This window comes from Lagopus muta, chromosome 1 (assembly GCF_023343835.1).
Source record: "Lagopus muta isolate bLagMut1 chromosome 1, bLagMut1 primary, whole genome shotgun sequence".
NCBI lineage: Eukaryota > Metazoa > Chordata > Aves > Galliformes > Phasianidae > Lagopus > Lagopus muta.
The window spans coordinates 108385305-108409379 of NC_064433.1; the positions used below are offsets into that span (position 1 = coordinate 108385305).

The following is a 24075-nucleotide window of genomic DNA, read 5'->3' on the forward strand; positions in this document are numbered from 1 at the left end:
GCCAGTTTCTCTTTTCTTCTCTTGCCTTCCCTCTTGTTGCATCCTTTGTTGCCCAGCATTGGCAAGACCGAGGAACAGAGCCAGGCATGTAACCTGTTTGGGAGCTTGCTGACCAAATGGGAGAAAGAATAATTTTGAATTCAACATATTGACCTCAATTGAAAAGCTCCATTTACTGCTTAAGTCTTTTAGTTTTTCTTTTTTTCTTGTTCCTGAGGGCCAAGAGGAGCACCACAGGAGTGTCTCACCAGCTGGAGGCAGGAAATTGAGAGGGCAAAGCCCCACATTTGGTGAAATTTAACATAGAGCTCCTCCTTGTGGCAACATCTCTGACCTGGAAGATTAACAGCCAACCCTTCGTAGTCTGTTCATGTCTTTTAAACACGTATATATATATGTATTTATATACGTATATATCTGTATATAGCCATTTGAAAATTGTTCAGAACATTTTCCCTTCTCTCTATCAGATAAAAGTGGTTTATATCCTAAATACCTATGAAATACCTATGCTTACAGTGCAGCACAATCCACAGCACGAAGCAAACCCCGAGTCTTTGATCTTGCTTGTGGTGATGGTGGTGGTTGTTGTTAGGGTTCCTTTGGGGTTAAGAAGTATATTGGGACAAAGGAAGCCTTTTTTTGTGGCTTCTTTAAGGAGGCATAACTTTCCTCTCCTCTGCAATGCTTCTCTTGATGCTTCACTTGCTTCTTCCAGCACTTGTTCCAGCTCAAAAGATTGTATACAGTATGACTAGGACAGACTTTGATGCAGTGTGATCCATACAGTCTATGCAGAGCCCTGCTTTTCCATTATTGTTCCATCAGAAAATGCAGTTAATGTGGAGAGTAAAGCTCAGTGTAGGAGTCTGACAGTATCAGGGCTGGAAATTAATGTCTTATGCACTCTTGAAATCAGGACAGAAATATATAGGGAGGAAAGTAAGATGGTACAAAAGAAAGCAAAACTGGTAACTTGATTCAGAAATAATTTTAAGGTGAATCCTTAGCTAGGTGGTTGCATTCTTGGAGTCTTTGGTAAAAACTATCCCATATTCATAAATGACATTATTGTGTTAGAACTTGCTAAATCTAAGAGTGATTTGTTAGCAGATGTGAAGGTAATTGGGTGATGATGGTTATGGGATTGGGTGATATCAGTCAGCTTGTCTGGTCAGCCAATAAAAAGATGCTAGAGGTATGAATCATGTCTTCAGAAATGCTTTCTCTTCTGCCTGTGATCACCTTCAGTGCCTGTGGTAATAATGCCAAAAACAGTGATATCAAAAAATGACCTAAATTATTTGAGATCATGTTAATGTGATTCAGCACACACGGCTTCAGAGAGGAGATGTTTACTCTCTTGGATTAATCTTATTTTACACTGTCTAAAATGTCGAAGTCTAATCCCAGGCAGCTGGCAAGCCTTCCTGTGAGGCTGGAGGGAAGGACTTGGAAAGGTTTGCCTTCCAGAGGGGCTGGTGTGTTCCCAATACAAATAGAGTTGAGATAGGAGCTGAGGTTGGAAGAGAAGTTCAGTGCCCAAGCACTGCCATAGAGAAACATTCCAGAAGTCCCAGAGCATGTGAGGTAGAGTTGACAGCTCCAAGTCATATGGGAAGTCTGTCCTTCTTGAGAGGCATCCAGAAGCCAGAAAAAGTAGACTCTGCTACTGGACACCTGTGCTGAAGCTATGTTTTAGATAGCTAGTCTTTGGCAGTTGTGTGTACTCATGTGGCCAGGCATGCTTGGGACTTTCAACAAACCATGGAATATGTAATACAATTGACTTCTTTTTTACTCTGCAGCTTTTCAGAAACTTAATGGAATGGTGCGGATAACAAATGTGAAATACTCACCAGGCTTTAGCAATGCAAGCAGTGAGGAATATCAGAACTTTGAACAACTCTTTATTGATGAGGTAAGTGGCTAAAAAGGATGTGACCACGTGTGTAATCTTTTTTCCATGAAGGGTATATGCCACATAAGCATCCCTCAATGCACCTATGAGATCTGACTCCCATTGAGTGAGCCTGCAGCAGTGTTTTAGGCTGAGACAAGGATCTGGGATTCTCTGGAGCCTCTGTTTCCTCTGCTTCCTGTGTCTGGTTATACAGGTTTATTTATTTCCTCCAGGGATACACTGAAATGTTAATGAATATTTGCACAGTGCTGCATTAACCTTGCCCTGTGCATCACTGTATTAATGAACGTTGTGATCATTATTACCCTTTGTCACAGGCTGACATTCCTTCCAATCATCCTTTGTTGTAATCCTGTATCTGCAAAGGGTGTGGTTTCTTGTGAAGTCACCTCTGCCCTCGTCTCTAATTAGAGCACAGGACATCAAAGCACACAGCCATGTCAGTTCCTCCTTCAGCACACTCTTAATGCCCGGATATTGCCTCTGACAGCATTGCTCTTATCATTTCTTGGTTAATTTTATCAGAAGTGTGTTCCTGCTGATGTTTGCTCAAACACATCTGTGCTTGGAAAACCTCTGGTTATGCTGGGCTGCTTTATTGCCTTCTTGGATGATAGATCCAATACTGACCATTGTTTGTCTCTTCAAACACTGCAGAGGTCTCCTCAGCCTCTCACTGTGGTCAGACCTACAGTCTGACAGCAAATGCACCTTCTGCAGGACACTTACTGGCAACTCTTGGTAGTCAGGCAGAGGTCAGGCCAACACGAAATTGGGGAATACTCTAAGAAGGAAATTGTGTGCTCTGTTTAGCTGTGCATGGTGTTTTCTCAGATGTCATATAGGTTTCCCACTGGTTGTTACTGGTTTGCATCTTTCTAGATGTGTTAGCACACCACAGCTTTCTCTGTGTTGTTTCAGCCCCAAGCTGTCACATCAGAAAAGCAGCCACAGAGTGAAAGGGATGTGATTAGCAAAGTGAAGAGGGAGCAGCTCTCCACTGACCTCACTTCCATTTAGCATCACTTGCTGCCTGAGGCTATTTTGCAATAGCACGTTATTAAAAAGGGCTAAAATGAATGTGTTTTCTTTGTGAGCTGCTCATTCGGATGCGATAATTCAGCAAGTCATGGATCCAAGTTGGTATGGAGAATCTGTAACATGATTATTTAAAAGAACCAGATTAGGTTTTGTGTGGGTTTTACCCAGTTCTCAAAGTTTCAGTTGGAAAAAGAATACTTGTGATTATAAGGCACACTCTCCTTTTTCTAGCACTCCAATTCTGTGGACCACCTACAGGTGAGCTGTGTTAATGATTCCATCTACCCCCTGTGCCACTGCCTATAGCTCTAACAATCTCAGAGGAGATTCAGGTTGGATATTAGGAAGGATTTCTTCTCAGAAGGAGTGGTAAGATACTGGAAAGGCTGCCCAGGGAACTGTGTGGATGTGGCACTGAGGGACAAGGTTAGTGGGCATAGTGGAGATGGGCTGATGATTGAACTAGGTGATCTTAGTGGTCTTTTCCAACCTTAGTGATGCTATGATTCTATAAACTTCATCAAAACGTGCCATGAGTGTTTTATTACAAATGTTGTTTGACACCAAAGTAAGGGAAGTTCAGGAAAAAAAGGTCAGCATATTCCTTGTCCAGATTGCAAGGGCCAGAAATTGATTCTTTTAAAGTATGAAGGGAAAGTTTCAGAGATTTTAAAAGCATTCTCAAATTCCAGTTAAATACATTTTGCTGAAGATTTTACTTAAACCTCTTTGGAGTTACTGTCTACAATTGAGAGGATTTATAAGCCTTAATGTGTATAATGGTCTTCTGTGTAGAGCTGCCCTAGCACTTAAATGCCACGTGGTGAAACTGGCAGCGCAGCAAAAAGAAATGCTGTTCCTTAAATAATGCGTAGGTGAAAGCAAGGTAATAACTTGATGTGACAATTTGCACTGTCATTGTCCAGACTAGCTCCATCATCCTACTTGTATTGCACCTGAAGAACAACGTAGCTAAGGGTAAGAAAGTGTTTTAGTCTTCTTTGCTACAGCCAAGAAGAAAATCATGACAACTAGGGCTTGCCCTCAAGAAAATGAGTGAGGAATACGAAAAGTGTGAATTGAGAATGTGCTCACTGATGTGTATTAAATTCCTAAATGCAAAAGGTTGGTTTGAATTCTAGTGTCTTAAATACTGTCTGACACACAGTGGGAAACTAATAACTGGCAATGCCTTGTCAAGGTGACCTCTCATTTGAAACTGACACAGCCTTCATTTTATATAGCTTAATGTACTTAAAATAATTGCATTCAAAGCTATCTGAGTGTGCAATGAAATTTGATACAGGGATTAAGGCATCTATACAATTAGAGTGTAGTTGTCTTATTTTATTAGGGTCATTCCCTTCGCTTGGTACTGGCATTTGTTCTACTGGTGTTGCCTTGCTCTCCTGGGGTTCTCTTCTGGCACACCTATTTCTCCTGGTTTGGTTCTGCTGTGTTTTGTGTGTGCTGCAGAAATAGTAGCAACAACAGGTACAAGACATTTCATTTTTCTAGTGAGAAAAATGGAAGTTTCTTTTAAAAATTTCTCTTCTCAGTCTTTTCAAGCCCTGCTTCATCAACAATTATGTTGGTAGCCCAGGGTGTGGTGCATATAGTGAAGTCCTGCGGTCTTCTGAATAAAGGGTTTTGCAGTGTCACCTAGTGGCTAAATACAAGTACAGATGAATAACACAGTGATGCTTTTTGAGCTCTGAGTCCTCTGTAACGAAAAATGTTGTTAAGGGCAGAAACAAACAAACAAACAAAAAGCAAGCGACCAACCAAACATCCCAAAACTAAGTCACAGGGAAGCACCAATAAAACAAAACAAAAAAAAACTTCAGGAGAAAGCTGAGAAGGAAATAGAGTTGAGATTGGGAATGAACTGAGTTCTCTCTGAAATCAGCGAGTGTCCAGAAGTTCAGAAAAAAAAAAAAAAGAAAAAAGATTAAAATACAAAATCTTAGAGCTTACCACCAACAATTCAGTATGGATATTGGCAGAAATTTCTTCTCAGGAAAAGGTGAGGCAGTAGCACAGGCTGCCCAAGGAGGTGGTGGAGTCACCATCTCTGTGGAGGTGCTCAAGAAACGTGTGGATGTGGCACTGAGGGATGTGGGCAGTGGGCATGGTGGGAGTAAGCTGGTAGTTGGGTTGGGAGATCTTAGAGGTCTTTCCAACCTTAATGATTCTATGAAATTGTTGTGAAAGGGCAGAAAGGGAGAAGGGACTGTGTCCTGAAGCCCTGTGGCTTAAGGGAACAGGGATTTGGGGGCTGCCCAGGCTTTCCCAGGGAGGTTGCCCCTTGCATTCTCCCAGCTCTGCCTGCACACCCGCATGGGGCACTGCAAGCTTTGTTGCATAGGGCTTATTGGTATGTGGGAGCCCTTTTGTGGGTGCAAGCAGAAGGTTTGCTCCATACAATGCAATTAATTCCAGCAACTCAAAAAAGGGCTACAGCATGCCTGCAGAGCTTGGTCTGCTTGGCTGGATAATACACAGTGGACAGATGCATCTGCTTTGACACATAGAGTTGTAGTCACCTGGGACAATCCAGGAAAAAAACAAACAAACAAAAAAACCCCAAAAACCTGCACATGGGCTATGTGCACAGGTGTGAGAGAAATGAGGATTCTGACAGTTGTCTTGTCAGCTCCCACATCTGCCCTATTGACTCTCCCTAGGCTTTCTCTGGCAGCAGCCACGGCCTATGCCCTGAGCATTGCTCCTCTGACACCAGCTCTGTCTGACCTCATGGCTGAGCTCCAGCCCTTCTGCTGCAGATATTTCCTGCAGGAGATGTATAAAGGAAGAAAGGGTTGGAGGTGATCACAGCACAGTCCCCACCCACCCCCTTAATGCTCTAGGAAGCTGAGCAAGGGAAGGAAGTGCCTGTTGTATCCTGAAGAGATGGTCTTAGAGTAGAGCAGGGATGTGAGCTGCCAGTTTACTGTTGCATTTCTGTTGGCAGTTTCTAAGTACGATTATAACACTGACAGCTCAGGACCACCTGATTCAGGCTTGGAAGTGATGATCCACTCTTTCTTTTGCTGCACCTTTTAGTTGTAAGTGTGAAAGAATGCAGTAAGACTTCCCAGATGTGTGGGGAAAAGATGTTATGAAACAGAGAGGATCTGTGAGCATCCCCAAGACCTAATGGAAAAAGTCACAGTGTTGATGGGTGGTATCACACAGTCTGTGCCTACCCTGGCACCTGGCCTTCAGATGTGCACTGCACTCTGCGTGCAATGTGGTTGGACGCTGGTGCGAGACAGGTGTACAAGCCTGTGTGTGTGTGTGTTCTCTGTGTCCCCTTGGGGACCTCTGCAGGTAGGAAGGGAATCCTGTTCAGTCCTGTGAGGCTCATTGTGTGGGCATTCAGATTAAAACAATTAAGGGAAGACTTGTGGATGTTTTCCAGTTCCTCTGAGACAAGTCTGTCCTTCTGTGTAAAATGATTTCTCAACATACTCTTTACAGCTGTACTCTAATTATCAGCCTTCTGTCTCATCTTAGGTTGGTCCTGATAGACAATGCCATCTGGCCTGTGTCTGTTCTTCCTCTGACTGGTGCTGAGCCTGGAGATGGTGGGCAATGGTACTGCAAATGCCAAAATTGATGTTTGTCCCTGGGCTCTTATGTGTGCCTGACAGACTTGTCCCGTTGCCACTCTAATACAGGAGGAGATGTTCCTATGGATGGCTGCCCTGCGTAGGTACCAAAAGGGGCAGTTCAGGTTGGATATTAGGAAGAATTTCTTTTCAGAAAAATGATGAGGCACTGAAATGCGTTGCCCAGGGAGGTGGTGGAAGTATTCAAGGATCATGTGGATCTGTCACTGAGGGACATGAGTGGGCACGGTGGAGACATTGGTAGGTGGACGAGATGATTTAGAAACTTTTTCCAACCTCAATGATTCTGTGATTCTGTGAAAATTGGAAGAGAAGGTCAAATCTACATCTCCAGTCTCTTCAGCTCTCTAATTTCTATTCTCTGAATGAGAGATGAAGAAGCTGAGTAGCCCAACAGATGCAAAACCTCAAGCAGAGCTATGTGGTACTGTCCTGTAGAAAGCTGACTGTCCTGCTCTCTAGTGAACTCTCAAGGCTGTTTCTAGGCTGCCCAAAGCTGAGGCCCAGTGTGTTTTGGCACAGGTGATGTTTTCTCTCTTTGGCTGCTAGTGAGTTGCAAGGTGACTGTATACAATACCGTAAACTTTACTGACTTCTCCAAGATGCCCTCAGCTCAGTCGAGGATTAGCACTGCATTGCTTTGAGGGAGACTGTCCCCATTCAAAGTGTTGTGGAGCCATTCCTTAGCCTGGCTCTTGGATGCTCAGGAAGGATTTGTGATCCACCTTGTATGGTGTTCAAGAAGGCTAAATGTTGTGTGCTACACTTGGGTCATGACAACTCTTTGAAGCATGGCTTTGGGGAAGAGTGGCTGGGAAGCTCTCTGACAGAAAAGGTCCCAAGGGCACTGGTCAACATGAGTCAGCAGTGAGCCTAGGTGGCCAAGAAAGCCAATGGCATCCTGGCCTGCATCAGAAATCGCATGGCCAGCAGGACTAGGGAAATGATTGTCCCCTTGTGCAGCACCACTGACACTGTATCTCAAGCAGTGTGCTAAGTTTTGGACCCATCACTACAAGAAGGCCACTGACTTATTGGAACATGTTCAGAGAAGAGCAGTGGATCTGGTAAAGGGATGAGAAAATGACATATGAGAAATGGCTGAGGGAACTGTGGCTTTTCAGTCTGGAGGATTTTGAGCGCAGACCTCATCACTCTCTACAATCATCTGCAAGGAGATGGTAGTGAGCTGGCTGCCAGTTTCTATTCTTGCATCCTATCACCTGTCACCTGAGTAAATGGCCTCAAGTCGTATCAGGAGAGGCTTAAATTGGATGTCAGGAAGAATGTCTTCACAGAAGGACTGGTGAGGCATTGGGAAGGGCTGCCCAGTGAAGTGATGGTGTTCCCATTCCTGAAAGTACTTAAGATATATGTAGATATGTTGCTTAGGGATGTCGTTTAGTGGTGGGGTAGATATAGTGTTATGTGATGATTGGACTTGATCTTAAAGGTTTTTCCAACCTAAGTGATTTTACGATTCTGCATTCCTGCAATTTCTTCTCTCCCCTGCTGTTATCAGAGGCCTTTGCAAGGAGTTGTGCCAAATGACAGATGAAGTATCTTAATCACTTCTTTAATGCTCACAGTTAAATATATGCCCTATCCTTCAGCTACTATAGAGTGAAAATATTATAAAGCAAAGAGTAATTTTTAATGTTGTTTCCCTCCAGAGTATGAAGCACAATCGTAATGCACAATATTCTTTTCTGGGCAATGTACAATGCCTAAAGTATAATTGCTTCTATCTACTCATTAAAGTTCTATCTACACATTAAAATTGTGTACTTTGTTTTCATTCCAGGTACATAAATCTCTGCCCCTTGACGTCCTTCAACAGATGGATGCTGGTCTGATTAAAGTGTTAATAACTGATATTACTAATGGGAGCACTGTGGTAAGTTTCCATTTACTGATTGCAGAAGATGTGGATATCTACTACATCATCACCACTTTTCGTGATGCAATTGAACACAGCTCCTATTTCACAGTTGACAAGAACAGTCTCTCCATAAATGGTAAGGAGCTGCTTACAGCCCAATTGTTCTTCAGAACTAGAAAGATCATAAAGCCTATTATTATTATGGTTTTGTTTTACGTGAAAATATCTGTAAAACAAATGGATGAGAAACCATTCTCTGTTTTATATTGCTTCTAATTATCCATCCAATAAGCTTTTTCAGAAAACATCAAAAGATAAGAAGAGAGGTTTCACCTGATCAGAACAAACTCGTCTCTTTGTCTCTAGCTAGCAATAATTTTATAGAGAAGGAAGATATGGAGTTATTAGAAACTGTAACAAACCGAGGGTTTTATTAGCCACCAGTGGAAACGTGTCATTGTACACAGACATAGTTAACTTCATTTAAAATTGTTCTGAAACACATTACTCTCTGCATTGCACTGATAATTTTGAATAAGATAGAAATGCAAGGCTCAAATAAATGAAAATTCCTGCACTGGGAGTATGCGTTTCCTTTGCTCACCTGAGGGCCAGGAGTTCGGATGAAAGTAAACAGTTTGTCAAGATGAGCACAATGGCTTATTGTTGAATCTCTTTTTCTTTATGAGATCTAAGTCAGTAACAATAAACAGTAGTCTCCTGACTAACTACTGTTGAATCCTGTTCCACAAACTGATGTGTCATCTCTGAAAGCAATATCAAGTTATATATCCTGAATGTGATAAGTTTGTCCAAATGTTATTGTTACAAGCTGCCAATTAAAGTCTCAGGCAAAATGACATCAAAAGCAAGTACGTGGCCTGCTCTGTACATTCCTGTTGCCTGTTATCCTTGCAACGGTGAATCTGGGAAGTTGCACCTCATGTTAATTTCTAAGATCGTGGCTAACTCATGGTAGTGCTTTGTGGGGTGCCTACCCCTTGAACCTGCTTCAGAAATACCATGTTTCCATTTATACACTCTTCATCTTTGCCTTTTGCTTAAATATACCCAACAGATTATGATGAGTGCAAGAGCGAAGAAGATGACTGCTCCCCAGATGCATCATGCTATAACACACTTGGATTTTACCACTGCAGTTGCAATGACGGATTTGCCGATGTGCATCCAGAAAGACCTGGAAGAAACTGTGCAGGCAATTTTTTCTTACTATCTAATAGCTAACTGAACTCTGAGCACTGTTGGATCAAGGTCATTCTTGCCTCAGGCCCTGAAATTTTGCCAAGGTTGAATTCGATTTGTTGTATGCATGCTAATGGAGAAAGACTTGCAGTGGAGTTTATGTATTTCTGACTGCAATAATCTCATTTGATTATATTAATGTTTAATGCTATCTTTGTAAGAGTCTTCTATTAGTTCTGTTTTCTCATTTTTGCCATTAGAAGTATGTTATTTTCATTGGCAGTAAGGTAGTAGAAAGCAGTTGCACGGTATCATCTCTGTATTGCCTCAGGGATGAAAAGTTAGTACAGTATGATAAATGACTGTTTTGTATTAGCTGATTCATCTAGCTTCTTCTGTCTTTCCTTGAATCATTTGTAAGCTGACATATAATCAGTTTTTGAGCTTCTAAATCCTTTTAGGCTTCTTCTGTAATTTGTGCTTGTTTTTGCAACCATAGTGATAAGCTACTCATTGGCTGAAGAAGTCACAAGGATCTGTGAGCTGATACCAACTTTTGCTCTGTTTTGTTGAACCATCACATTTATTATGATAACAAGCTTTTGGGAAATTCAGCTTGGAAAGAGCACAAACTTCAGATTCTGCTTACATTCAAATCCCCACCTTTTCAATTTGGGGCACTCCTGAAAACTGGAAAGCTCCAGAGGATGTGTGCATATATGTACATCTACATTGCTTGGGAAAAAAAAAAAAGGTCATTTGCATTTGCAGTCAATTAAAAACTGCTTAAGAGAATTTTTGTGCCATGAGACACATCCTGTTCCACTGCAAACTAAGTTTATTATATAGGTGCTCTCTAAGTCTTTTGGTGAAGTACTGGCACAGGTTGACCTGAGAGGTGGTGGAAGCCTCATCCCTGAAGACATCCAAGGACAGGCTGGACAGGGCTCTGAGCAACTTGATGTACTGTAGGTGTCCCTGTTCACTGCAGGGGAGTTGGACCAGATAGCCTATTAGGGTCCCTTCCAACTCATACCATTCTCTGATTCTAAGTCAGACACAAAGGTTATTTCTAGTACCAAAGTGCCATGGGGTATCCCTAGAGTCTGTGCTGAAAGCAGTGTTTGACATACATGCTGATCTCAATCTCTGCTTTTCCTTTTCCCCTGCTTGCCTTCTTCCTAGAATCATAACAGATTCCAACCAGTGTCTTCATTAACTGCCAACTGTATCTCTCCAGGCAAATGTGTGCAAGATGGACCTGCTGCATAAAGTTTGTCCTGCATGTCCCTCATAAGTGGTGTTTCCAAAGCGCTCAGTATAATATTTTCTGGGTAAAACTGCCCAAAAGGGGACCAGAATTTTAAACAAATTCTGCTCCTGTTTATATCCCACAGCCAGAGGTGTGCCATGGAACTAGGCAAAAAGTTTTGAACACTTGCTCAGACGCTTGCAATTGAGGATCTCCTGCAAGTCCTGATCATCCAAAAGCTGTGTATATGTGCTTTGCTCAAGCATACTAGTTATTGCAGCTCTCATGAGATAAAACACTTTGGCTTTTCTCACAAGTGCTTTATGGGTTATTTCTTAAAAAACATAAAAAATTAAAAAAAAAAGCCAAAAATAAAAAAGAAAGAAAGCTGTGGCAGTACGTATAGCTGGTTAAAAATATAGCTACTTCTGTATTTCCTATCTTTCTGCCAGTAACTGTGAGTTTCCTCAAATAGGTTTGCTTTTATGTTATCAAATCAATCTGAATCTGTAAATTACTTTAGTACCTTTATTTTTGTTACTCTTCAGCATTTCCTATGAGCCAAGAGGGAACTGTGGTGGACAGGAAGCCTGTACCCAGCCCAGTTTTACCTGTTGCATCTTTGGAGACTTCAACTTATATTTCCTCCATTGCTTCATTGAACTTATCTGCTACTCAAAACAAAGCTTCGGAAGACACCCCATTCTCCAGTGTGACACTGCCTGTTCTTACCATGGGTTCTGAATCAGCCTACAATGTTCCTCCTCGAGCATCTCCTGCCCCCCTCATTAAGCTTGCCCAGGAGGTTTCCATCAAAGATGCAGTGACAGTGTTCTGTGAAATTGAGAAGACCATTCTTGCCATCCAAAAGGGATTTTTACTTCAGGAATCCATCCCTGAATCCTCTCTGTACCTGGGGGAGCCTCTTTGCAACGTGAGCATCAGCAATGGCACTCATGCTGTGCTGCAGGCTGGCTGGAGCGAGTGTGGCACGGAAGTTGAGACCGTAAGTACCCTGAGCTAGGGAAAGCCAAGAAGACCCAGAGCACTCACTTTCCCTCTCTGAAAGGGGCAATGGCAGTTGCCCATCTAGGGATACAGTCTGTTCATTGCTGAAGTGTTGGGCAAATAAATGTCTTTGGAAAAAGAAAACCCTTTAATGTGAGTAGAAAGTTGCCCATGTGTTTGGGGCAGAGGGCAAGCAAGAAAGAGCATCTCTGGCGTTCAGCAAGAAAGCTCAAGAGCCTCTCCAAGCCAAAATCCCCTTTTTCTACCTCTCTGGGCTTCCTCTGCAGCTGCCAGAATCTTCTTTTTTCTTAAGAGAAATTTCAGTATCATACTTAGAAAACACCTCAGTTCCTCCCAGTAATTAGAAGCTGTAGATGCCTCTATGGATCCCAAAACAAATTTTTCACTCAGACCATGCCAAATTGCACGTACAGAAATTGCCTTGTGGAGCAGTGATCAAGTTATGCTTTCTCTTTTTCTGTGTTCCAGAATGTGACTAACACCATAGTGAAAACCATGCTACGGAATGATGATTCTGCTCAGGGAGTAATCCACCACTTAAAAGTTGCCAGTCCTATTCATTGTGTGTTTCAAAACAATCTCTTGACTTCCTCTGGATACACTGCAGAAGGGTAAGAAGTATCTGTGCTTTGAAATGCTGGCATACTGCATGACCATTATCTGGACAAGCCATAGATGAAAATAAAATTTTGGGAGCTACTGGTGCATCTCTGGGAGACAGGATTCCTGCTCTTTGCCTTCCTGGGCAATCACATGTAGCCATAAGTAGTAGCAGCATAACACGGAATCAAATCTACTGTTTATGCTCTCAGCAAAGGCAGGAGTTCAAGCTTTGCTCTGCTGGTCAATATTCTCCCTTTGTACAAATCCTTCTCCAGCCCCTTCTCTCTAAGCTGTCTAATTTTCTAATGTCTTTCACACACTGTTCAAATGTGTTTCTTTTCCTCTCTTACCTTCTGTGCTGAGCTTTTACTGACCTTATTTGGGCCTTTAAGACATATCATAGTCTTGTAGCCCTTCAAGACTACTCAAATATCTATCTGCTCTATTTGTATTGCCATGACATTCTACACTTGGAGTTCTTCCTCTTGCATTTCTGTGCTTCCTAACACTCCAGCAGAAAACTTGATGCATCTTCCCCCTTTTCTCTTAAACATTTCCCTATTATCCGAGATTGCAGATAACTTTTCACTACTTAAATGCACAAGAGTTTGAGGCACCATTTTATGACTTACTGAAGCAGTCGAACCTGTGGTCTTTAAAAAAAAAATAATCAAATTGTTGTTTCAGAATTTACACTGTTTTTGAGGATTTACATGGATCTGGACGCTTCAGAACAGAAATGCAGTTATTTATTGGAAACTCCCCAATACCAAAAAATTTCAGTATCTCTGCCAGTGATGATGTCCTGATTGAAGTGGGGATTCAGAGAGACGACAGCAAGCTGAAAGTGGTCCTCACTGACTGCTGGGCAACTCCGACCAACAATTCAGTGGATCCCCTCTCATTTGCTTTTATCAAGAACAGGTAAAGCAAATGTCACTTGGAAATAATATGTGCCCTACCTTGAATCTTCCAATGGCGTTAACTGTAAATGTGTTTTATTTAAAATATCTTTTCTGTGTGTTTTCTCATTTATATACACTATCCCTTAATGTTCAACTGGTCAAACATTAGAACAAAGTATGAAGAGAAGTTTTTTTTTGAAGTGCAATGTGGTCATTTTTAGAGTTTGGTTATCTTCCCCATTGTTTTGTAAAGGCATTGTACCTATGACTGGAAGGAATTAGATGATTTTCATGGACAACAGTGAAGGAACATTTGAAATGTGTGCTTTACCCATATCTCTATGATTGAGATATTAACAAGATCTTATGTAACTCTCATCACGAAAGGTGTAGGTTGATTGACACAGACAATATTAACGCAGCCTCTGGTAAAGGAGAATGCTTGTTCCTGTCTGGATCCCCAAATTCACCTTGACATCATGTTCCCTATGTTCACTTTCCATCTGAAAACTCAGGATACATTTTTCTTAGCAACAAAAAGTATTCCCATTAATAAGTTGTTGGTTTCACTTTGTGTCTGGTGAAGCCAACTTAAGTGCTCTCTGGCACTCTTTCTCTTCTTTTCCATCCCCACAACTACCTCTTGTATCTCCTATTCTATGTGCTGTCTGTGATAGTAAAGCAGCAATAGTTCCTTATCCTTCCTATGCTATATCCACAACATGACTCAAGTTCTTTACAAAGAGAGTGGTGAGGTGCTGGCACAGGCTGTCCAGAGAGGTTGTGGATGTCCCATCCCTGGAGATGTTCAAGGCCAGGTTGGATGGGGCCCTGGGCAGCCTGGTCTAGTATTAAATGGTGAGACTGGTGGCCCTGCATGTGGCAGGGGGGCTGGAGATTCATGATCCTTGAGGTCCCTTCCAACCCAGGCCATTCTGTGACTTCTATAGCTGCTATGTGTAATTTTCTCCTCCTTTTCAGCTGTCCTATTCCAAATACATACACCACGCTTCTAGAGAATGGAAATTCAAGCAAAGCACAGTTTAAGATGAAGATTTTTTCCTTTGTCAACAACTCTGTAGTTTACCTACACTGCAAAATTCGTATCTGCATGGAGACATGGGGAAGCACCTGCAGGACAGTAAGGGTTTTGCTATGTGCTGTTACTCTCTGATGTGCCTTGTGTGGTCCTTCTGTGTAACTGAAGGAATCGTGTTTCCAAACTGGGTTTAAAATATCTCCTTCATCCTCTACTGAGAGCAGAGGGGAATGGGGAAGAACTACAGCCATATGGAAGTGTCTCCCCTTTCTTCCTATTTCAAATCCTTGTAGTTAGAAGCGTGGATTGTGCACAGCAATGGGTGCTAAAAGGCTGGGGGACTTGGGGACTGAACCTTTCACCTCATCCTAGGGGTGGCTGGAAGGCAATGAGCAGAAGTTACTGCGAGAGAGGCTGTTCAGAAATGTGTCAGATCACATAGGCATGTCACAAACAGCTACCACCCATATTGGCAGTTTCAGTGAGAACGTCTAAGCAAATGGATTTGGGATGCCTTTCTGTCCTTTCTTATTCCCCTTGAGATTTGTTCCTCCAGGTCAGGGTTTAGGTGCTAGGAGAGGAAGCACCACGACTTTAAGTTTCTAGGGCTGTGAATCTAATAGATTTTAACAGGGCTTTTAAAAACTCTGCTGCTTTTATGAGTAGTAAATCAAACAATGTTTTCATAAAAAGTTCACTTCCTAACTGTCTTCCTCCAGTGCTTCAAAGCATCGTTTCCTTTTCATTCTGCATGAAGATTACACACTGCTTAATCCAAAAATGTGTTGCTACCATGAAAATGAAATAATAATAATAATCAGGCTTTGCTGATAACTTTTTTTCCTCTCTTTTTATTTTTTCTTCCCCTTTATGCCCTTTACACAGGAGTTCTCCCTCCTGTCTGCCAACTTTCCTGTTTCTTTTTTTTTTATTTTTCTCCCACTGAGGATGTTTTCATTAAGAGTTTGGTACTCCTCCATTGTTTAACACCTTCCTCTATTCTAAATAACTCAGCTTAAGCTCATTATAAAGTAAATGATCTCTTCCTAAAAGATTAAAAACGGCAAGCTGAAGATACTAGTTTCCTTCCTCAAGCTATAAAGCTTCCCCCAGATTTAAAAAAAAAAAAAAAAAGATAAAAATAAAATAAGTAGGGTTGAGAAATTTGACAGATGGAAAGATGGTTTCACAGCTGATTTAGAGCATCAAGTATCAGTGTATGAGCAACCCCCAGGCTATGTCCCACTGGGGGGGCTGGATCCTTCCCCAGGTTCGTGGAATGGTTGCACAAGCAGTGTCCTGCAGAGCTGAGAAAGGATGTGGAAGAAGGTGAGAGGCAAGGGAAGAAGAGGGATGGGCAGGACAGGATCTGAACGGGCTGGTATTGCTTCTGTGAGGAATCAAACAGTTGCATTTCTGGTAGGTTTGCTGATAGAGCACTTTAGCTGCTTGGGTTTGAGTTGAGTAACAGACTTACTTGCTCTGTGTTATCTTCTTATTCACTCTTTATTCCTTGTTTTCTTGGAGAAGAGAGTAAGATGCTCTAAAAAATTAGGGAGTACGGTGGTAAGAAATGAGTAGGAAACATGGCTTTGGATGGGAAGAAGAAAGCTGTGCTGCCACCACCCATGCACTTGGTGGAACAAGGCTGCTTCACCACCAGCAGGAACCATGGAACCACTGACACCAGGGAATGGCTGTGTGAGCATATTGTCTAGCTGTGGATCTGTCTGAATGGGAAAGCTGTTCAAGAATAGACCAAAGTTACACCCACAGGGGTATTTTTTGGTGGGCTGGCCTGGCTATGGACTCTTGCTGGCAGTGGATTATAGAGGTGCCTCAGGGTAACCAGGCTGGTAACACTGGTGAGACATTCTTGTGCAGTCAAGCTTGGTGAGACACCCTTGCACTTCCTTGTTTTCTTATGTTTCTCCGTATTTATATGCATTTCTGGGAAAGCCACAGTATCTTCTGAATAACCTCAGCAGTCTGCTGTTCCCAGTACAGACCTTTAGATTGTGTCTTACAGGACAGCAAACAAACTGAAGGGCACTGCCAAGGAAATGTGCAGAAGAGGAATGTGCTGTGTGTTGCACACATAGACAGAGTGAGAAGCTTTATTCCCCTGTAAGGTTTCTCCAAAACAGAGAGTTAACAGAAAGAAAGAGACTGTCTATGAGAAATCTGTTCACAGCCATGTCTTCCAATCTATCTAACTGCAGATTTTAAACCAGTATTTCCCTAATGCCATTTCCTTTGAACTTTGATTTACTGGCTTCAGTGAAACAAAGCATAACACTAAGAAACACAAACTTCTGTGGGTCAGAATAGCACTGGGCTTTCACAGACTCTCCAAAAGCTTTTGTGTTATCCGTTAGTCACGACTTGCTGAATTGATTGTTGCAGAGATGCCATGCAGCTCGATCCCTGAAAATCGGTGAAATCGTCGCTACCCACAGAACATCCTGGGGTCCTCTGTGTAAATCTGCTGGTGAGTTATGAATAGATGTTTGCAGAAGGGGGTACAGAGAGTAACCACCATCTTAAGACTCTTTTTCATTGCAAAGGAACCTGAAAACCTATGAAACAAAATCCTTGACATATTTTTCTGAGGAACAGTTCTCACTGAAGCCCTGTGGCAGCATGAAAAAGTGTGTGCCTTCTGGCAAAGAGACTATCAAATTGTCAAGGGAATGAAAAGGAGAGGAAAAACGTGTAGCTATTTCACAGGGCAGCAAGTACAACAGCCATGAAATCAAGCAGCAATTAAACTAGCAGCGTGCGAAAGTGGTTTGTGACTTAGATTGCAGTCAGTTTTTCTAGTGTTTACATTGTACTTAGGTCACAATTATATTGAGCTCTGAATTTCTAAATCAAAGGATGTCAGAGATTGCGCTGCTGTGTTTCCTTAAACTTCCTGATGTTGACTTCGTTATTACTGCGAGGGAAGGTGGAGAGCCTTGCCGATGCATGGCACTTTAGTCAACCTGGAAGAGTGGTGCAGCATAGGTTAACAGATGGTCAACGCCAGTTCTGCATACAAGCAATCTGTTATGCTTCTGCCTTTTCTGCATTTATCCTGAGTTGTGTTAAAGGGCAACCGCTGCTGTTAACTTTTGCAATTATTTGGCCTCCTCCAGCCATTTGTATTCATAATGTATTGGCACAAAGCACTCACTGAGAGTATTTGTACACACAAACACCATAGTTTTAACACATGGCTACTGGGAATAGACAGAGGTCATCCTCCATTCTCACTGATTGCCTGTTTTGCAATTGTTTCATGCTCTTCTGACTGTGGGCTGGTAATGGATTTGGGGTATTTTTTTCTCCTATACTGTGATGGCCACAATATTTGTTTGGAATTTGAAACCGACTCTGATTCAGCACATTTAATTTTTCTTCCTCTATGTATAGGTAGGAGTCTGTTAGAGTAGACCTTCAGTGTTCATTTCTCAATAGTTCTTTTTTAAAAACTTATCAGTGAATACAGCTTTCTTTGTACAGCATTTGCATCATTTAAGGCTCACTCCCGTTTGCACTGGAGACACTGAAACACTTCTAATATAGCAAAGCAGCCATTGCACAAAAGGACCTGCGGAGATGGGAGCTTTGTTTGGCTTGCATGTTATCAATTCCTAGACAAAGCTGTTGCAGCCTGGTGCTACAAGATATTGTCTTATATTTCCATACTGGATATTCACATTGCATTTTAAATATGAGGCCAGACATACAGGCTGAAAGAGCTGGGGCTGTTCAGCCTGGAGAAGGCTCTGAAGTGACCTCATAGCGGCCTTTCAGCATCTAAAGGGGAGCTAAAGGAAAGAAGGGGACAGAGTCTTTAGCATGGTCTGTTGTGATGGATCAAGGGAAAATGTCTTCAAGCTCAAAGAAGGTAGATTTAGGTTAGATATTAGCAAAAGTATTTTACAATGAGGTGTGATGAGGCACTGGAACAGAATGCCCAGCGATACAGTGGATGCCTTGACCCTTTGGGACTTTCAAGGCAAGGCTGTATCAAGTCCCTGAGCAACCTGATTTAGCTGTGGATGTCCCTGTTCATTGCAGAGGAGTTGGACTAGATGGCCTTTAAAGGTTCCTTCCAACTCTAGAGATTCCATGATTCTACAGACAATGATTTCCTGCTCTGTGTTGAAGTGGAATATGAGCTATTGTGGCAGGTAATCCGCTGCAGTGAAACATGAAATAATTTATCTGTACATCTACCTATATTACTTCCACATAGAAAGGCCACTGATGCAGGAAGTCCTGTTTTGTCTGTGTTGGGCTACAAGGTACCATTTCCACTGCCTGTCTGTTTTTTTTTACGTACCAACATTCTAACTAAAAATAAATGTATTGTGCAATACTGCCTTGTTCTGTCTTAGAATGATGTCCTGGATGTTGCGTCACTTGGACTGTTATCCTCTGCCTTAGATCCTATTTCTAATTACTGACACGTATGTATCACTCCTTGTTTTCTGCACACCCTGCTCTGCTCTACTGTGCAGGAGCATGGGTAGATGAGAATTATCCTGGAAGCATATGAAAACAGAAATTTTTTTGTACATACATCAAACACTTACAAGAATGGATCAAAAGCGTAAAAGAGCATAGACACAAACATAAATAGAGATACAGTGTTATGGGAGAGGGGAATCTGCTTGCAAATTTGAACAATGATGAGGAAGTGCCTATATGTGAATCAGGTAAATGTGTGCAGATATTGTAGAGACCCTTGGGCTTCTCAGGTGTCACTAAATGTCCAGGCTACAGAGTTGGGTGACTCCTTCAGTGTGGCTCCATTGACTGCAGTGGCCAGATCTCTGCTGCCTAGAGACCATGCACACATGGGTAATCTTTCCTTAAATGTTTTGTGTTTAAAGAAGGATTACATAGGTAGGTAAAAGCAAATCAACATTTTTAATAACTATAGATGGATGGAGGCAGGATTAAGATGGAAGAAGACTTCATCTCTGGGGGCATTACAAAAGTAAGATAGCATTTCAAAGTCACCAATCCTCATCCTTTAACTCTTATTTTTTCATAATATTGTAGAGTCAAATTCCCAAGGTATACCATACTAATAATGTCTGCAGGGACACTGCACTTTACATAAAAAAGAGAACTTGGACTTCTCCATGAGAATCACCTTCTTTAAAATGTTGTATCAATGTGATACCACAGTTCTATTGGCTAATCTGTAGGCAAGGTTATACTGCTTGACAAGCTTTGTACCCAAGGAAAAGATTTAGGAATTTCAAAGCTTTTGTCTTTCACCTCTTTTTTTTTTTTTTTCTTTTAGCATCTGATTCAAAGAGAGAGAAGGAGCCTGGTGTGGGAGTTGGATATATCATCCTCATTGTTATTGCTGTATTTGGCTTTGTGGTGGCAGTTGTGAGCCTTGTCATTTTCCACTGCAAGCGAAAGATGGGAAGATACAACTTCAGAATCAAGTCTGACAATTTCAGCTACCAAGTGTTCTATGATTAATGACTTCCACATTACCAGATGTAAGTACTGAATCGTGGTAAGTTACTTTCTTTAACTATTCAGCTCTTCATGAAATGGTTAAATAATTGCAGATGAACATTCTCTGTGTAAGGGTATTAAACCTCCTAGCCTGTTTGCTGTGGGTGAAAATAGAAATATGAAATTCTTACAATTCTTGCCTTTTTTCAGACGCTGCAGAATGTGGAGGAGGATGATAGCCTCCTTTTCCTCATCTTCCTTCATCTCTTTAGTTTCAGCCACTTGTCACCTTTAAAATGCACCAATGACCACTTCCACAGAAAGTATACTTTTTTTAGTTTTAGACCACAGATTAGCAAAATAAAAGAGGGAAACTGCCCCTCTAACTCATAGAATCACAGAACCATAGAATGGCTTGGGTTGGAAGGGACCTCAAGGATCATCAAGTTCCAACTCCCCTGCCACAGGCAGGGCTACTGCAGAAACTAGTTTGATTCAGAAGTTGTCCCTTTTTGAATATGCTTGGGTTTCTCTTTATTTCTCAGCGGGGGCTATTTAAAAAAAAAAAAAGAATGGTGGAATATTAGACATAAAAAACTGAAATGTTGATAATGCTAAAGTAGTTCTTGCAAGAGTCTGCAGAGGGTCTGTATAGACAGCTCTGAGGAGTGTTCATCACTAACAAGTGCTGCTTCTGCAATTTTGAAATTTAATGCTTTTCCAGATTCAGGAACAGATTCAGTATAGGATTCAGCACTTTTTTATCTGTAAAATCTAGATGCTCACACCCCTTTTTATGTTTGTGCCTTTAAGAACAGAAAAGAGAGGTGTTGAGAAATAATGCCCAACATTGCTTCATAATTCATGGCTGTTTACTGTGGATCTGATTGCATTTTATTCTTGGGCAGGGGCTTATCTGGCATTGTTACCACAGTTAAGAACTCCTTCCTGATGGAGGCTTCACGCACAAGAATGCAGCTGCCATGACCACAGCAAATTTGCTAGATTCATCATGATGGTATTTGCAGATAATTTGCTTCACTGAGTGCAGAGTTTCTCACCTAGAAGACAAAGAAAGAAAAAGGAAGACTGTACCCAAGCTATCTGCTTATAGAACCTTGAACATTCACTATAAGCTCAATTTCCCCTAAACTTATGTTACAAAGTCCACCTTCCGTAGTCAGATACGGCAGCTTCTGTGAGGCCTCTGTAGGTGATGGTGATATTCTGATTGCTTCCCAAAGTCTGGGTAGTCTGTCCAGTCTGGAGCTCACTGGGAAGGTAATTTTTCTTCCAGCAGCTGTACAGTTCCATCAAAGACACATGTCCCATAACCCAGCATAAAAACATATCTAGGCCTATTAAATTAAGAGATGCATTTAAAGACTCTGAGCCTTTACTCGTTCTGCTCTCTTGAGTGGTCCTGAATGATTGCAACACTTGATACACTTGGCACTTGGCAGTTACAGAGTTGCACAATGACATTGTAGTATGAAGGATGTTTTCAGGACCACAAATTTACATATAATAAGCATGTTGGAATTTCAGACAATGCCTCCTTTTAGATGCTGAAACAACTCAGCTCTTCTTCCCTTTACATTTCCCTTTCATTGCATTTCTTATGATTTTTTCTTTTTCTTTTCTAGTTGGACTGTGCCTCATCACAGAGTATACAGGCTTTCATTACGCTTCATGATGGTAACCACCAATGATTCCAACACTGGCTCTTAACATCACAAGTAAAAGACTTCCATATCCCTTGTTTTGTTTTGGTAGCAATTTGGCTTTTTCCTAATGTTCAAAGAGCTATTTGTGTCTGCAGCTCCAAGTTGAAGTCAACTTCTTCAGCAGTTTTACATGGAAAAAAGTAAAGAGAAAAAGGAAAGACTTCATGGTTCTCTGTTCATGTTTCGAGACTGGGTTGTCCCACTGTGCCACACTGCAGTTTTCCCCTCTTAGCATAATTTGTACCATTACACAAGTTACACGTTTCTCTACATATTTCAGGAAGTAAATCAGGAAAACGTTAGAGCATTAGAGATTTCATTTTCGTTTTGTTATTCACTGTATACTTAAGGTGAGGTTGAAACCTTGAGATGCAGCAACGCTGAAGACCTAACTGTGCTACGCCTTAAGTATACAGAAGCTGGAGAACAAGTGCTTGATTTATCACCAAATAAAGAAAATGCGCAATGAGTCTGTGACTCAACCTGCATGGCGTATTCTTTGACGTGAGTCTTGAGGTTCGACTGTAAATTCTTTAATTGAGAAGGGCTTGGTGAAAAAATAAAAGAAGTAAGTTTTGCTACTAATCCATAAATTTCCATACAGTTCCATTGCTACCTACCTGCTCTGTTTAATTAGACCAGAGTGATTTTGCAGTTGAGGTACAGTGTGCTGCCCAGCAAAGTGAGAGCGCTCCAACTGCACACAGTAGGTATAAATTTGATCCATATTTTGGCTGCTCTGCAAGACCCTACCATTACTACAGCAGCAGAGGTTTAGTTTTCGTGCTTCAGTGAATACCACAACAATCTGTTCAGCTGGATAAACTGGAACAAAAACATTTGTGACACATGAAGTAGCCCTTGCATGACTTTTCAGTGAGTATTTTGGAAGATGGAGAGTGTGGTAACTCATCTCTACCACTGCTGGGTTCCAATTGCTACACACCTCCTGGCCAGTGGTGGAGGCTGTTGGGTTGACACTGCAGTAATGCAGACATTTGCACTGAACAAGATAATTCCTTATTAAGTAAAATGAACACTATTATACACAGCTCTCTAGTGGAAATTGGCCATTAGTTTGAACTCACAACTACTCACAACTGCTCATACCAGCCATAGCATTTAGGTGCTGGTACAGAATAGCATTGAAATTCTGCTTTTCTAGTCCCTCTATCCAAATACTGTTAGGTACTGAGACTGCCGGGTAAAAGATTTGGCTTGTGCTTTGTGAAAGGTCAGACTGGTTGATCTTAGAGGTTACACACAGCTTAAAGATCCATAAATTAATTTTAGGTATATGTTATATATTCTGTTTTGATTCAAGTGGATCTGTAAGAAGTAAAAATCTTGGACTTGTCTTTTTGTTGCTGAAATATCAGTTTTCAGCTCCTGATTAAAAAAAAATCGATTTGATTACAATTCATTAACGAAACTGCAACTTACCTTTGTGATTTTAAAGTCTGATAAACACAATTGTTAACTTTTTATGATGTAGGTGTCTCCTCACTTCCACTGTTTGCTGTCAAATATAGGTTTGTTTTCTGTACACAGTGAAAGTTCAACCTATTTTATTAAAAATATTTTTATAGTTTGTGGTGTGTACAATCCTAAGCCTCTTCTTGTGGCAGGGCTAGAGATCTGCCTATTGATTTCAGCAGAGCTATACCTTTGATGGAAGCTGAGCAGTTGCTTCTTTTTGATACCGTGCAGGCCCAGCAGAAACTGATATTGTGACTATCTGAATAACTGTATTGTAGTGTCTTAATAAAAGCACTCTCATACCCTATTGTTGGGTTTTGTACTGTTATTTTTTCCTCTAATGTATTAGTTGCAGGTATTAAGGTACATACTGTGTGGATGCAGCATCTTCTGAAGAGCTACTCAAATGTCAGTACAATATTGAGACCACTCAAAACACAACACTTATCCATTGGTCTGCAACTACCAAGAACCAAATGCATACACCTTGCATATGCTTATTAAGGGTCTATTTCTTGAAGGTTGCAAAGAAGAAACATATTTTCAGTTCCATGCTTTGCAATGAAGATGACCAGGAGTATTCATCACTCACAGCCCTATGACAGAAATCTAGTAATGTGTTGATCCAGTTTGAATCTACTGTCTCCGAGGGTTCTAGAAAAGCAGGGAAGAGCACAGCACTTCCTCTCTCATCTGTGCGTAGGTGTTGTACAGCTGCTGCTTTTCTTTATTCATCATTTTTTTCTGTCTGCTTTCTTCCAGCAGTCATTACTTTCTTGTTGCTGTGTCCCCTTGTGTCTCCTTCTCATTCTGAGGCACAGAACAGGTTGTTTGATGGAGGTACTACATACAAGGTGCAGTGTGGTCCCTCCGTACCTACTTAT

At 41.5% G+C, this 24075-nt stretch overlaps 1 protein-coding gene across 1 annotated transcript in view; it reads left to right on the forward strand.

The window, feature by feature from the left end:
- UMODL1 (uromodulin like 1) overlaps positions 1 to 23498 on the forward strand; it is a 54734-nt gene extending 31236 nt beyond the window's left edge. The window contains exons 13-22 of the mRNA XM_048952673.1: positions 1809 to 1921; positions 8405 to 8618; positions 9561 to 9698; positions 11486 to 11943; positions 12435 to 12577; positions 13257 to 13493; positions 14456 to 14615; positions 16920 to 17004; positions 19819 to 20026; positions 21632 to 23498. Of these exons, the coding sequence (XP_048808630.1) occupies positions 1809 to 1921; positions 8405 to 8618; positions 9561 to 9698; positions 11486 to 11943; positions 12435 to 12577; positions 13257 to 13493; positions 14456 to 14615; positions 16920 to 17004; positions 19819 to 20006 (1736 nt within the window). The 3' untranslated portion in view covers positions 20007 to 20026; positions 21632 to 23498. The remainder of the gene's footprint in view (positions 1 to 1808; positions 1922 to 8404; positions 8619 to 9560; positions 9699 to 11485; positions 11944 to 12434; positions 12578 to 13256; positions 13494 to 14455; positions 14616 to 16919; positions 17005 to 19818; positions 20027 to 21631) is intronic.
- Positions 23499 to 24075: the final 577 nt, after the last annotated feature.